The sequence below is a fragment of the Muntiacus reevesi genome, chromosome 3 (assembly GCF_963930625.1).
Source record: "Muntiacus reevesi chromosome 3, mMunRee1.1, whole genome shotgun sequence".
Classification (NCBI taxonomy): Eukaryota; Metazoa; Chordata; class Mammalia; order Artiodactyla; family Cervidae; genus Muntiacus; species Muntiacus reevesi.
Genome location: NC_089251.1, coordinates 166,007,174 through 166,022,720, shown reverse-complemented (window position 1 = coordinate 166,022,720; position 15,547 = coordinate 166,007,174). Strand labels below are relative to the sequence as shown.

The window sequence follows — 15,547 nt, the reverse complement described above, 5'->3', positions numbered from 1 at the left end:
TGGATAATCATTTGTGCCCACTCTTTCCAAATTTGTTTCTGTTTGCTCTGAGCATTTGCCTGGTTTATAGCAAACTATGAAATGATACTTTGCCTCCCTAGTATCCTAGTGTGAGTATGAGATTCTTACACTACTCCAGGTTTTTCAAAGGGAGTCTTAAAGCAAATAATAGATTTAAGTGAGAGTTCAAGCATATGTCTGATTTGACTAATCTTGCATTTAGATTTTAGATCTAAGATATATATACACACATGTGAACGTACACACACCTGCATGTACATTTGTTAACAGGCCTTAGCTATCTCAGTTTATTTTTACTTTTGACTTTTACCCATTTCCCCATTTTATAGAATAAGTGAATTTGTATTAATTGGTAACAACTCTTTTTTTTTTTTTTAATAAAACATGGCATTGAGCTCACATATTTTATGAGTAAGTTTATCCACCTATGCAGAGTTGTCACTGAGCTTGCAATCTTCTTTCTGGAAGAAATTTGTTTTATAGCATTTTACTTCAGCGGTACTAAAACCACTGCTCTGTGGAAACCTTGGCTCTATAGCCCTCCGTCATGAATATGATGATAATGCAGTTTAACTGTTTCAGCAATTGAAGTGGCTTTCATCCCAAACGCTGTTTGTATTCCTGTTAATAAAATCAAGATTTGAACCACGGTTTTTCCTCCTGTGCTTATGCTCCTTAATATCAATAGCTGGAATTTCCCAACTGGACCAGGGATTCTAACCTCTGCACCACTGGCATTTTTGGCCAGATAATTCACTGGTGTAAAAGGACTATCCTGTTCATTGCAGTACCATGAGCTCCTAGAAGCAGATCCCATCCTAACCCCCATTGTGATGACCAAAATGTTGCTAGACATTGTCAAATATCCCTGGCTAGGAGGGAGGGGGGCAAATTTTTTCCTGGTTGCCAAGTAGCCTATATGTTTGTTTGACTGATTAATTTTAAGTTTCGTTGTACATTTTTAATTTCAGAGACTTTATTTTTGTTTAAAAAGCTGAAGAATTTGTATGAATAAAACTGAGCCTGCTTAATTTAATGGTGTTGAAAGGGCCTACCAAGAGTAATATTTCATACATTAAAAATCAAGCTTTTCACTTTTGAGACTGTATTTCAAGCTTTTGGCTTCTTTATAGGTAGAAAGTAGTTTCATGATGTAAGCTCAGTAACTCTGAATTTTCTCAACACATCTCCTAGAGTTACTGGAGCTGGATTACAAAATAAGCATTAACATGTGGCCCTTTAAGAGGTTTTGTTTTTTTTTAAGATTTGAATTTTAGAAACTGAATTCAGAATTTCTGAGCTATAGGTAGTTATGAAGAGGTTAAGTGTTATACTTCATATCTGAAGATTGTATACTGTTCTTGTCTGAACTTGTACATACTACTTTAACTTCACTGTTGGCTGTACTTTTGATTTTAAGTTGATTTGCTGGTTGTCATGTTGAAATTCAAACTTATATGCAATTGTATTAAATATCAAAAGTTTTCATTAGAAATGCAATCACTTTTTAGTTTTAAAAAACTAACCTAAAGTTACTTCTGCCTGACCAGAACATTTCAAAAACCTCAAATTTCCCCTACCACAAGAAGAATCTAGCTAACTCCAAATCATGCAAAAGTCTCTAGAAATTATCACCTGAAAATTTCAGTCCTATGATCTGGAACACTTTATCAAAAAAGAAAAAAGGCGCACTCTACAATGAAAATCACAGGTGTTTTGAGGATGGCTTTCTGGAATATTATTTTAGTTCTTATCTGTATATTTGGAAATGGTAACATTTTCTGAGTGCCATTAACTACTATGATGATATGTGAAGAATAGTACTCTAGTAGAACCTTAGAACCTTTTCAATGGAAGTTTTCCATCACCCCAAAAGTTCCACTGTGCTCCTCCCAGGTCACCCAGCTCCTGGCAAGCACTGATCTGTTTTCTTTCTTGAAAGTTTCATCTTTTCCAGAATGTTGTACAAATGGAAGCATACAGTAGGTAGTCTTTTGAGTCTGGCTTTAGCTTCTTTTACGTATTAGTACATTTGTGATGCATCCGTTTTGTTGCTTATATCAGGAATCAGTTCCTTTTTTATTGGTGAGTAGTTTTCCATTGCATGGATGTAGTCTGAAATTTCGTTTATCCATACACCAGTTGATAGACATTTGGATTGTTTGTAGCTTTTGACAGTGTGAGTAAATAAAGCTTCTAAATATTCTCATACAGGTCTTCAGGGGAACATGTTTTCACCTCTTGAGTAAATGCATAGAAGTGGGATTTTTCGATCATGTTGTAAGACTGCCTTATTATTTTGCTGCAGTAGATTACTTTTCAAAAATCAGTTCTCATGGTTGAATCCTATGATTTTGAAGAAATTGCTCATGTTTTCTTTTACCATATGATACTGCTGTTTATGGTAGGACCAGAGGATTCCTCCTTGGTATTTTATTCTTTCCTGGTGTGGCAGTGGTAAAGAATCCACCTGCCAATGCAGGATATGTGAGTTCAGTCCTTGGGTCAGGAAGATACCCTGGAGAAGGAAATGGCCAATCTACTCCTGTATTCTTGCCTGGGAAATCCCATAGACAGAGAAGCCTGGCAGGCTGTATGTAGTCCATGGGATCGTGAAAGAGTCAGACACAACTTAGTGACTAAAACAACAAACAACAAATTTATTCTTCCAGAGAGTACTGTAATCATGCCGCCAGTATTTTAGAAAGTGACTTTATTATTTATATCAAGATGTGTCCCTGACATGAAGTAGCAATGAGAGTGTCACTAACAAGTGTGGTATCTTCTTTCTCCTCTGGGTCAGTCTGTTTGGAAACTGTGTCTTTTCATGTTTCTGTTGGTTGTTTCCAGTCTAACCCGAGCCTGTGTCCTCAGGCATTCACTCTTCAGTGCCCGGGTAAGGGTTTGTAATTATCTCCTCCCTGACGTTTTTCTGCATCAAAATGCCCATGTCTTGAATTACCAACATTTTCTTTAAGATTAGAGATTCTTTAGAGACAAGGCCTCTATGGCCTTATATAGAAGATTAATATTGAATAGTTTTGAACTCAAAAAGGCATGAAAGTAAATTTGGTAGCAAAGCTTTTTCACACAACTAATACCTGTCTTTGAAGACTTCCTCTTCTTCTTGTGCAGTGTTTTTTCAGACAATATTCTTGTTTCGGAGAGAGAAAGACTGGGCAGACAGGAATAGTGGTATGCTATTAGTTGCTTGCCTTGAAAACTTCAACTCTTTTTCTCCCCCCCTCAGTTTGCCTCTGCCAGAACTTCCTGTACTAACCTCAGTTTCCTTCACATACTTATACTCTTTGCTTAATTTTTTTTTTTTTTTTTACTATTGTTGCCCTTTGCACGTAAGAATATCTTAAACAGTTTATGTGAGAGAACAATTGAGGTGACGATTGGTGTGGACAAATTCGTCTTGGACTAATAGCACTTTAGATAATGAAAAGAATTTAAAAGTGATGTCTTTTCTAAAGACGTCTTTCTTAGTTATACAGTTACTAGTTTTACCAAATTAAGTAGGTAGATTCTTTAAAGTAAGTCCCATCGAGTTAGTTTTAAGGTAAAAAGTTGTCTCAATTTAAGTATAATGAACCTTACATTCTTCTTTCTCTTTGGTTGAATTATCTTTCTGTTCCAATTTGATAATCAAGATAGTCTTAAATAGTTTATATTTTGAAAGACCTTAAAGATACACTGTGATAGAAGTCTGATTGTAATCACTATTCCAATATTTTTTAGACCAGCCTACGTTTTTGGAAGTGTTTTAGGGTAAACAGATGTTCTTTCATATGTCATTTTTTGCACATGCAGATCCTGGTGACCGAGTTAGGGGGCTAGGAACGTGCAGACAGGAAAGAGGGCAGCAGAAAAAGAAGCTGGTGGCTGGCAGTCAAATTAATAATGTACAAGCAACCCTATGGAAGCAGTGATAAAAGTTTAATTTGTTGACCTTCAAATATTTTTGTTTTGAAAATACTTTTCCATTCTCATCTAATCAGTTAAAATCATCTTTGTTGCATCTGCTACCCCAGGCAGAGTGGTTAACTTTTACAATTGCTTTATCTGTGTGTCTCCACAGCCTATGTGTCTATAGCACCTCTTTTGAATATTAATTGTATAACATTTTTCAACTTTCTTTTCTGAGTTTGATCTTAATGGTGGGCAGGACTGGGAGAGAGGGTTAAGTATGGTCAAACAGTACTTTTGCTAAATTTTTAACTTTTATTTTAGTAGATTTATTCAGTCATTTTTTAAAAATTAATTTTCCTCTTTATGAAATTAAAATGAAGAGTTTATATTTTTGACTTATGTTCTTAGAGCATTTAAATTTCTCAGACTGTTGTAAATTTGATAAACTTTTTATATCAATTTATGTATGAATGAGTAGATACTTATTTAAATAGGAAAGTATTGCTTAAAACTGCATTGAATTATAACAGAATTCAAAAGGAATATCACACAATGTAAGATGAGATAATAGTATTTCAGTTGTTATAAAGTCTAAATAAACTAACACCTGAACTGCCTGGATACCTGTAGCTTTTGTATTTTTCTTCATCACATCTTCTAGAACCTAAGGACAATTGTGTAGATAATCTTATTTTAAAAAGATAAGATGTTAACTTGAAGAATATAGGAAAAGCAATCACAAAGAAATGATAATGTGGTGAATAATTAGTGTTTTACTGTAGGTAATTTTCTACATTAACAAAATACACTTTGCAGAAAGACCTAAAGGTAAATACTAAAGCATTGCTTTTATTGAAAGTATGATCTGTTTCCAGAAGTTTTGTTTACAAATTTACGTTATTTATATACACTTATTGCATTAGAAAAAGCCAAAGGAAATCATGAATATATATATATATGTCTATTTTATAATGCCATAGTCCATATTCCTTGATAAACACTGAGTATAAAAATGATTAACTTTTATATCATGTGATTTCTCCTGCTATAGCCCCAGATCTACACGTCTGTCTGTCACGTTACTGGTAGGGTTACACTTGGGCACCTACTGTACTCTGATCTCAAGGAGTAAGCATGGTCCTGGGACCATTTTAACCTTATTCTTCTATAGAACACATGTCTGTCAGTATCCTTCAAGTGATGACCTGCAACATGAGGTAGGGCATTCCTACCGCGTGCTGTGTTGTGGTCAACCCACTTAAGTGCAGAGCTCAGATTTTACTGAAACTTACTTTTAAAAATTAAATTTGAAAAGATTGTAAACTGTGTTCTTTATGAAATATTTACTATAGTCATTTCTCAGTACAAATACAATTCTAAAAGAATGATTACATTTTAATTCAACAATAGGGATAAAATATCTGTCTTTGAGCAGTGTTCTTACTTTATTGCCATCAATTTTTAAAAGTTAATCCTTTTAAAGGAAATTAAAATTTACTCTTGACCAGAGAGACAAAGGGCTTCCCTGAGAGCTCAGTTGGTAAACAATCTGCTTGCAATGCAGGAGTCCCCAGCTCAGTTCCTGGGTCAGGAAGATCATCTGGAAAAGAAATAGGCTACCCACTCCAGTATTCTTGGGCTTCCCTTGTGGCTCAGCTGGTAAAGGATCTGCTTGCAGTGTGGAAGACGTGGGTTCGATCCCTGGGTTGAAAAGATTCCCCTGGAGAAGGGAAAGACTACCCACTCCAGTATTCTGGCCTGAAGAATTCCATGAACTGTATAATCCATGGGGTCAGAGAGAGTCAGACATGGCTAAGTGACTTTCACTTTCACTTCACATTCAGAGAGACAAATGCATCAAATGCTTACATACCATCATTATATATAGTAAAACTGGATTTTGACTTTTTATTTTTCATAACATTAGTGTGTAATGCAAGTATGTATATTGTCACCTAGATGGTACATAAGACTTTAACTTCCGTATTTATATAAGGTGGAGGATGTTTTCAATCTTGATAGATCTTACACTTGTGACATGGAGCTATATCAAATTGTGGTATATAAATATGTATTCATATTTTCATTGTGTTACAGTCCTCAATACATTCATTCATACCTACTTAATTTGCTCAACAGTTATTTCGGGGACTTCTCCCATGTCAGACATTTTTTCTGGATAAAAAACTTACAACAATGAATGACATGTGCAAGGTTCCTACTCTTGTGAAGTTTACATTTCAGTAAAGGGATAAACAAGCAAATTTCAGGTGGTGACACTAGAGAGGGAGAAGAGCTCTTTTAGGAGAGAACCTTTAAACTGGGGTTTGAGGATTTCAAGGGATCAGTGATAGATCTGATAGCACAGTGTTCCAGGAGGCGGGGACAGCGAGTGCACAGGCTCTGAGGTAAGAGAGGGCCATTTTGAAGAACAGAAAGGAAGCCAGTTTAGCTGGAACATTGTGTGAGGAGGGAGAGTGTCGGGACTGGGGATCAGAGAGGCAGGCAGGAGCCACTCTGTTGAGCTTCTTGTGGACCATCATCGGAACTGAGTGTTTTATGGTCTTGAGAAGTTTCAAATAGAGAGTGGAGGTGGAGAGGGGACTTGCCTGTGTAGACACTGTAAGCACTTTCAGAACTGCCTGTTGTGTTGTGATGTTCTAGCCTGGAACTCAACCAGCAGGTATATGACCCCTGAGAGCCTTAGTTAACTGTGGTGCGGAGCCGACGGACTGGCAGCTCAGTGCTCAGAACAGGCAGCACTTCTTTAGCTCATAATCCTTCACTTTGCCAGTCTGGCCTGGGTAGTTCTCCTGGTTTTGGTCTCATTCTCCTCTCTGCTGTTAGCTATCCTGATCTGCTAAATGGCTCTCTCGGTTTCTTGAAGTTGACTGGCTCATGGCTAGGGTGACATGGTAACAGAACCCTATGTCTCTTATCCTCCGACTAACTAGCATGCATGTGCTGGTTGACTTTCAAGAGGCTGGCTAAAAGTAGGCATTGCCTCTTGAATCTTAGACTTGGAAGTGGTACACTCTGCTTTCTGTTGCTGTATTCTGTTGATCCAGACAAATCGCATATCCAGCCCAGACTAAAGGATTTGAGAAATTGACTCCACCTGCATAGTGATGGCTATTTTTGCACACTGTTCTATACTCAAGGTCTGTTTTCTCTGAGCCGTATCATGAGTTTGTGACTGCTTTGAGAATCTCAAGTGAAGGTATCCTCACCCAGTTAGAGAACATAGCTAGAAAGGGGAGTGTGACCACAATGTTTACAACCTTTGTTTTAAATTTAACAGCCTGGATATGAAGATACAGCTAACATTCTAGTATAGAAGACACTGAACATAACACTTGCAGTGAAAAGTAAAATTATAACATATCTATCATTTGCCTTGAAATTGTAGTACACTGTATTAAGTAGAGCAGAAATGATTTTTGGTTGCATAGATGAAATTTATCATTGTTATTAATATTTATTGTTTCCTATATAAGTTTTTAGTTAATTTTAAATGCATTCAGAGAATGGATGTTCTACTGAGAGCACTTAACAGTAGAAGGCATCATTGTGAGTTCCATTACCAGCTAACCAAACACCTAGCAGTTTCTGCAAGCTGTGTCCTTGAGCTGTCATATGGCCTGTACATGCTAATAAGGAGAATGAGGAGAATAATAAGAGCAGAATGATGTCAGGGTTTTACATGTCTTAAGTGTTCATTTTTTAAATAGACTACAAAAAGGTAAATAATAATGATAATAGTGGTAATAATAGTAACAGTATTTAAAAAGACAAAACAAATTCTTTGCTTGCTAAAATTAAACCTTTGCAACCCAGTGTGAGCTGTCTTTGTGCTTATGTGAGAGGGAGAAGAAGAGAGGTGTGGGACCGAGGGCTATTCCTATAGTCTAAATTGTCATAAATCCTGCAGCATGGATTTGGAGATCAATTTGTTTATTAATGTATGCTTCTCCTTCTTTTGGTTAAAACTGTGTTCTAGTTGGTATAGTCGTCTTTTTGGATAAACCAAAGGAGACACAGCATTCTTTAGAGTAGTATTTTTACCCCTTAAACGTCAATCTAGGCAAAAATTATTTTTTAAAGCATCTGAATTCTTAGTAATTTACCTGTGGACAAATACTGTGATTGCAGATTGCATCAGATTCTTCTCCTCCTCTCACTTCCACCTGCCTTTGGGTCGAATGCATCATGGATAATTTTATTTTTCCCATCCCTACCTGGAATTACAGGCAAAATTTATGTTAATGTTTAATTATGGTGAAGCTATGGTATATATGATCACTGGAGAAAATAATGGATTATTCTGCATCACAGAATAAGTTATTTAAAGGAAAATTAAAGCTGAGTCATCTTTTCCCCTTGTTATTTCAAAATAAATTACAGATAGATCAAATATTTAAATGTAAAAAATATAAAGTGGAATGTATTAAAAGAAAGCATGAAGAAATATTATAAAGTCTGGTATGGGCAGGACATTTCCCAGCATGACACATATTCTAGAAGGCATGGTGGGAACAAATGAATAGATTTGAATATTTATAATATCAAGTTTCTGTTTTTACTCCTACTTTTAAATTTTAGCATGTTAAAAGCATTTATAAACTTAGTTATAAACTCAGTTAAAGCTGAGTTATTCATGATTATGTAAAAAAATAATGGTCTATCATATGAATAGATCATACTTGAACAATTCCCTATGTTTGTGCTTTTTTTCTAATTTGTCATTATTTTAAATAAAGATGTACTATACATACTTAATATATAAACACTTGATCATAAATCAGATCACAAAGATTTCTCTAGCAAATAAATTGTTGGGTAAATGGGTGTGAATATGTTTGAGGCTTTTGATGTATACTGGAAAACTATATTCTGGGAAGACTAGTCTTATTTACATACCCATCACAGGTGTTGGGCTTCCTGGTGGCTCAGCAGTAAAGAATCTGGCTGCAATGCAGAAGACGTAGGTTCGATCTCTGGGTTGGGAAGATCCCCTAGAGAAAGGCACAGCAATCCACTCCAGTATTCCTGCCTGGAGAATCCCCAGGGACAGAGGAGCCTGGTGAGCTACAGTCCATAGAATCGCTGAGAGTTGGACATGGCTGAAGCAACTGAGCACGCAAGCACACACACACAAGTGTTGAGGGCTCTGCTTGTGCACACAGGCATTGAGTAAGACTTTTACTTACATTTCTATGCTTATTACTGATGTTGAGTAATTTATTGAATGCTTCTTAACGTTACATTTGCATATTTTATTAACTAATTCCTTTAAATTGAACAAGAAAAACACATATATTGGTGAAAAAAATTTTTATATTGTGAGACAATATACAATGAAGAAAAGGTCTCTCCCCTTGAGGCAGTCACTAAAGTATTTCTTGCGTATCTTTTCCAAATAGTCTATCAATCATATAGCTGAATCTCACTTTATTTTTAACACAGATGTTATCTTAGAATGTACACTGTTCTGATTCTTTTCACTTTATGTAACATCATGGGGAAATTTTTCCTTAACTACACATACAGATTCACCTCCTTTTAATAGCTGTATAATATTCTAGGCTTAGCTGCATGAGAAGTTATTAAATTCCCTTGTTGGTAAACATTTTGTGGATGGTTGTATTCACCTTTTTCCTGTTACAGATAACTTTGGTAAGCAACTTTGTATATCTTTATTTTTGTGCTTGGATATCCTGGAATTGTTGGACTAATGCCTAATCACATGCATATACATTTTGGTGGATATTGCTAAATTGAGCTATATTTCAGTATATGTTCTTATCAGCGCAAGGCCATGATCTGAGTGATTTCTCACATCATTGTCAATATTATTAACATCTAAGTTTTTAATCTTTGGTAATCTGTGGTGAGAAAATGGAATAATGTAAGTTTTAATTTGCATTCCTTTAATTATGAGTAAGAATCTTTGTGTGTGACTGTAAATCATCATCATTTGTTCACTTTCTTTTTGTGATAGTGTGATCCTGATTTTAAGATCTTTTCTTTTTCTTATAAAACAGAACATAGTTTTGGGCAGTTTTATTTTATATATATGTGTGTGTGTGTGTGTGTGTGTGTGTGTGTATCTATATCCTTTTTCAAATTCTTTTCCCATTAGGTTATTACATAATACTGTGCAGACTTCCTTGTGCTGTATAGTAGGTCCTTGTTGGTTATCTGTCTTAAATATAGTGGTGTATACTTGAAAATGCTGCTAGATATTTGTGTTTTCTGCTTTAGAGGTGTGGAAAGGGCTTTGAAAGTGATTGAGAAAAGGGTAAGGTACAACCACTCCTACTTCCAAATTCATGAATTCACATTTTCCCAATTTTCTTAATAGAATGATTGGAAATTAAAGTGTTTTATTTTAATTTTGGCAGAGGGAGGGCTTGTTAGAGTAATTGGGAGAGAGAAAAGCCAATTGAAGGCTTTTTGCTTGATTAGAATGAAAGAACTATGAATGGTGTAGCTGCTTCTGAACTTCGCAGATTGAATTTCCACAGTGATTTTAGGAATTCTCTACAAATGGAATCCTTTTAGGCACTCATGTTATAAAGTGTTGATTGTAGCATCATCCGAAAGAAGCATAGTTTAATGGAAAGGGCCTCATCCTGTACTTAGGAAGTCTCTGCTTTGTTAGCCCTCACGTGCGTGCTCAGTCGCTTCAGTCGTGTCCGACTCTGTGACCCCACGGACTCTAGCCCTCTAGGCTCCTCTGTCCATGGGTTCTCCAGGCAAGAATACTGGAGTGGGTTATCATTTCCTTCTCCAGGAGATCTTCCAGACCCAGGGATGGAACCTGCATCTTTTATATCTCCTGCATTGGCAGGCAGGTTCTGTACCACTAGCGCCACCTGGGATGCCCACACAGGTCCTTTCATGGTTTATACCTCAGGACCCCTTGACAAATTCTCTGTCCCAGTGATATCACATATGCCTCTCATTACAGTATTGAGTCATCTTTGCACTTGTTACAGCATCTGTGTGGAGAAGGAGAATATTGGGTATCAATCCTAATTTTAATTTAGATAAACTTGTAACCTTTTCTCTTGATGATACTACCAGTTTCAAGTCTCCCTAAGTGAAAGTCGCTCATTCGTGTCCGACTCTTTGCGACCCCATGGACTATACAGTCCATGGAATTCTCCAGGAAAACCCAGGTCTCCCTCATTGCAGGCGCATGCTGAACCAGCTGAGCCACAAGAGAAGACTCCCTAAACTGAAGATTAAAAAGAAAAATGACACCATGAGAGATCTCATCTAGTCATTTCTAAATTTGAATTTATTTTTAAAGTGAATGTTTAAATACATTTCATTTAGGTAATAATATCTTAGTGAAACTCACTTTTTATCTCATACAGTACTGAGTACATGCCTAACATGCAGTAAATATCCAGAAAGTCTTTGTTAATGAGTAAGGTAAATGCAGACAGTCAGCACTCTATCATCCTACTACATTCTTAAATCTTTACACTGAGAATGTGCTGTGTTGTACATTCAGTTGTACATTCTTGTTTTAACTTAAAATTGAGACTTCTTTATAGCCAATATAAATTTGCTGATGATGCTTGTGTAATAACTCCCATCATACAAGCACAAATCTACTTCTGGCTTTTTATAGGAATTATAGGTGTTAGGCTTGTGCAATAGAAAATACTTATCTTATTTTTGTTTTTAAAAGATTGAAATTTATTGTAAAAGAACCAGAAAACTTAGTTGATTTCTGTTGAGAGTGAAATTTAATTACTACCACCTGAAAATCATGTGTGAAGGCTGAAATACTCCCTTACTCCCACTAGAGGGGGATTCCTTCCAACTTAGGTAAAAAATACTCTTAGATACAGCATGAAAACCTTTGGTTTATTATTATTATTAAATTGAATCTATTTAAATTTAAATCTTTTTTATTAAATTAAGGTTAATCTCATGTTTTTAAAATCAGTTTTTTATAGGTATTACAATTGAAATCTTATAGAAACAGATAATATGAAGGATACTGAACTAAAGTCCACATGTATTTAAACCATAGTGCTTTTGAACAAACCGTAAATTTTTAAAAGTTGCTTTAGTTAAACTAGTTCATACTTTGGAGTTTCAGAACATCATGTTGAGGCCTCCTGACTAGAGTGGAGGATGAGGCTGACTTTTGAGATCCACCCCCTTACTCCAATCCCCAAGGTTTGTCTTTGTCTCTATCTACTGACAAAGCTTCTTGGAGAGTTCCTAAATTCTCCTTGAAAGCTTTGGTTTGCTGTCATCTCAGGTTGTCGAATATATTAAAGCCATATCTTTATACAAGTTTCTATTTGCTGTTGAATTTTCTTTCTTAAGCAAATGCAGAACTCACTCTGGATATGGTTTTTGCAGATTTAAACATATAATATGTTTTTAAAAAACAATTCTATTCATATTAAAATATCAAATCAAGAGTGAATGTACCTAAGACTGAGGTATTCAGATATGAAGTATGTGTATAACTCAAGAGTAAACGTCATACTGTGTAGCTAAGATTTGGTGAATTTGTTGCTTGTGCTTTCCTTTTAAAGTCTCCAAATGTTGATTAGAAGCTTTAATGTAAAAATATTTGGAGTTAGTAATCTAGTGTTGTGAAAGCCCCAACTTAGGAAATTGAAACATATGTAAATTGCAAATTACTGAACCCCCCCCCCCTTTTTTTTTTTCTTAAAGTCTACAATAAGATCTAGTTTCTAAGTCTGACAATTAGCTTTGGAAAATTAAGTGTAAACAGACATGCTCTCAGTGACTCTTAAAATGATTTCGTGCTGTACTTATCCAATGTTTCAGTCTTTATTCTAAAATCACATTTGGTATCAGCAACATACTCTTTTCATCGAAACTAGGCCGCTCGTCTTCTCAGGACCAGTCGTGCATTTTGCTGCTTCGTGCACCAGTCTCTGTCAGGGACCAGGCTGTGGTGAGCCTCCTGTTAAGTGAACCAGTTGGAAGGAACAGTTTGTTTCCTCATTTCTTTTTTTGACCCCTTTCCTTTCATACTGGATGACAATCTTATTTGAAATGATCTTATATTCCCTCCCCCCCAGGGAAAAATCTAATTTTTTTTTTTTAATTGCAAGATACATTGGATGGCTTGTTTGTCTTCTACTCAAGTGCCTACTACAAATGCCTAATTTTAAGATGTTCAAAACTAACTGTGGCTGATTCATGTTGATGTATGGCAGAAACCAGCGCAGTATTGTAAAGCAATTATCCTCCAGTTAAAAATAAAAAAAAGAAAATAATAAAAAACAGTGAAGCCAAGCTAGTCTGATATTATTGCCCCACCCCCACTGTCTTCCCCAGACACTTAAGAAAATATTCTTCTTTGTTCTGCTGTTTTCTCTCCTTGCCCTTTTCCACCATATACTGGCATTTTGTAATCATCAAATGCTTTATAGACCAGACTGAATAATTATGTTTAAAAAACTGTAATTATCAATACACATTTTATTTTAGATGCAGCTCTTAAAATTCATGTTAATGAGCTCTGTCTTCTAGTGCGTGAGTCTGTTAGGCAGTTTTGAAGTTTTGCCATCATTTCACAACTTGTTGCTTAGACTCTGCCTGCCTTTTCCTGAGTGTTGCTTTCAGGAACTCTCGCTCTGCAGCATTCCCGAGATTCAGGACTACCCACTCTGATGTGAGCGAGACAAGAAATGACTAGCAGCTTCAAAGCATGATGGAATTGCTTTACGGAGCATAACTTTCCCATCACTGTCAGTGAAAGATCAAAAAGTATATGCAACATCTCGTGATTTAAGTAAGAAGGATGATTTCTCATACCTCTGAGATCATTTTGAGGAACTTATACCACCACTTCAACATGATGGCAAATATTTTAATTTGATAGATGTTCAGCCTGTTATAAAACTGGAACCCAGGGCAGTGACCTGGATTTATACCCTACTCTTGAAGAGACTCACAGATCTTGCTCTCTTGACACCTGATGTAAATAGAATACCAGCTTTCTCAAAACTCTTAGTTCCAGGCCATGCCTGTGCTCTGGTGTCTGTGGCTAGACTCAAAGAAGGTGTTTGATAGTGCCTAAATTATTTTTTCCTTATGATTTCAGGTTGAAGTCTTGACCTCGGAGGATACTGCCTTTGGACTCAAGGTGTGTAGTCTGATATAGCTTATCGTATAGGTTTCAGCTCCCCTAAGGGATTGGAAGGCTCAACAGAGACGACTTCTTTGTTTTATTCAAATGGGGAGGTCCTAAAATCTTCCCAAAATTTAAGATTTCTTTTTTATTGGGATTAAGATTAGATTATGGCAGTGTCTTCTTTTTCTTCTTTCTTTGTTGTAGAGAATATGAGAACAGGGAGTACAGGGAACTTAAGGTTTTATTTAGTAACAACTCGTTTTTAAATTTGAATTAGCCCTGGAAATAGAATTTACTGAAATTCCCTCCAGTTTGGGGGCTGTGAAATTCAACCACTGAATGGTATCAGAATGTTGTTTTTGGTTCATAACTCTAGCTTCATTTATTCATTATCCCTGCTGTTTATTGATCCCTTATGTTCCAGTCATAACTAAATTAAATCTCAGCTCCTGCCCTTGAGTTGCTCATAGTCGCTTCATAGGTTTTGACCTGTAAACAGATAAATTATCCTGTGGGTGATCGTCCCCATGCTAGAATTACACCAAGGATCGTGGGAGTGCGGTGAGCTGAGCAGGAAGAAATTCTGGGAGGTTGATCTCTGGGCAGAGCTTGAGAGCTTGGATTGTATTTAGGCAAGAGAGGACGGAGAAAAGGAGAGCTGTTTTCAGGTCGAGGAGGACTGTGAAAAAAAAATCAGAGGCAACTAAAAGCAGTTAAGTTCCTCCCCTGTGGCAAGATCCAAGGTTGAAAATTTGAATTTTATCCCATAGAAAATGCGAAGCTATTAAAAAATTTAAAGTCAAGAAGGGGTTAGATTTGCAACTTAGATGATTTTGGCCACTTTGCGGAGGATTGATTTGCCAGAGACCAGTGAAGGGCAGCTGACTGACTCAAGTGAAAGATGAAGTGGGGCTGAGCCAGCATGGTAGAAGAGGAGAGAGAGAGATCCTGAAGCAGGAAGCCTGCGGGACCTGAAGATCACAGGTGTGCAGGATGAGGAAGGCCGGGGAGCTGAGATAAGATGAGGGTGAGATAAGGAGTTGATTGACTGCACTGAAATACAGAGCATGAAAGGAAAAGTCACAGAGTTTTATAATTAGAGTCTTCCAGACCTGTAGCTTTTTATTATTAGATTTACTTACTTTTGTACATATTTGCTAGTAATTCTTAAACCAGGTAACTAAACTAGAGAGAACTTTTCTTTCACTAAGGGGGCCAGACTTTACTTTCATATAGAAGGACCACATAGTTGTCATCAGTTACTTTGAAAGTCAAAGTTTCAGAGAATAGTTAGTGACAATTTGAGAGCACAAGGTTTGGGAACTCTTGCTTAACTCCTGCTTTCCCTTCTAGATGCTTGACATTTTGTTAGTGCAGTTGAGTAGTTGTACAAGTTGTACAAGTTAAGCTGCAAGTAGAGGTGGATGACATTGTAATACTACCAAACTCACAACTGTTTACAGGGTT

At 36.4% G+C, this 15,547-nt stretch overlaps 1 protein-coding gene across 5 annotated transcripts in view; it reads left to right on the top strand.

The window, feature by feature from the left end:
* The window catches only part of ARID1B (AT-rich interaction domain 1B), a 409,096-nt gene that overhangs the window by 227,844 nt on the left and 165,705 nt on the right, over positions 1–15,547 (top strand). For 3 of the 5 annotated variants that reach the window (XM_065931065.1, XM_065931063.1, XM_065931064.1), the window contains exon 5: positions 14,051–14,092. The exons of the other annotated variants lie outside the window; for them this stretch is intronic. In XM_065931065.1, the coding sequence (XP_065787137.1) occupies positions 14,051–14,092 (42 nt within the window). The remainder of the gene's footprint in view (positions 1–14,050; positions 14,093–15,547) is intronic. 5 annotated transcript variants of the gene reach the window in all.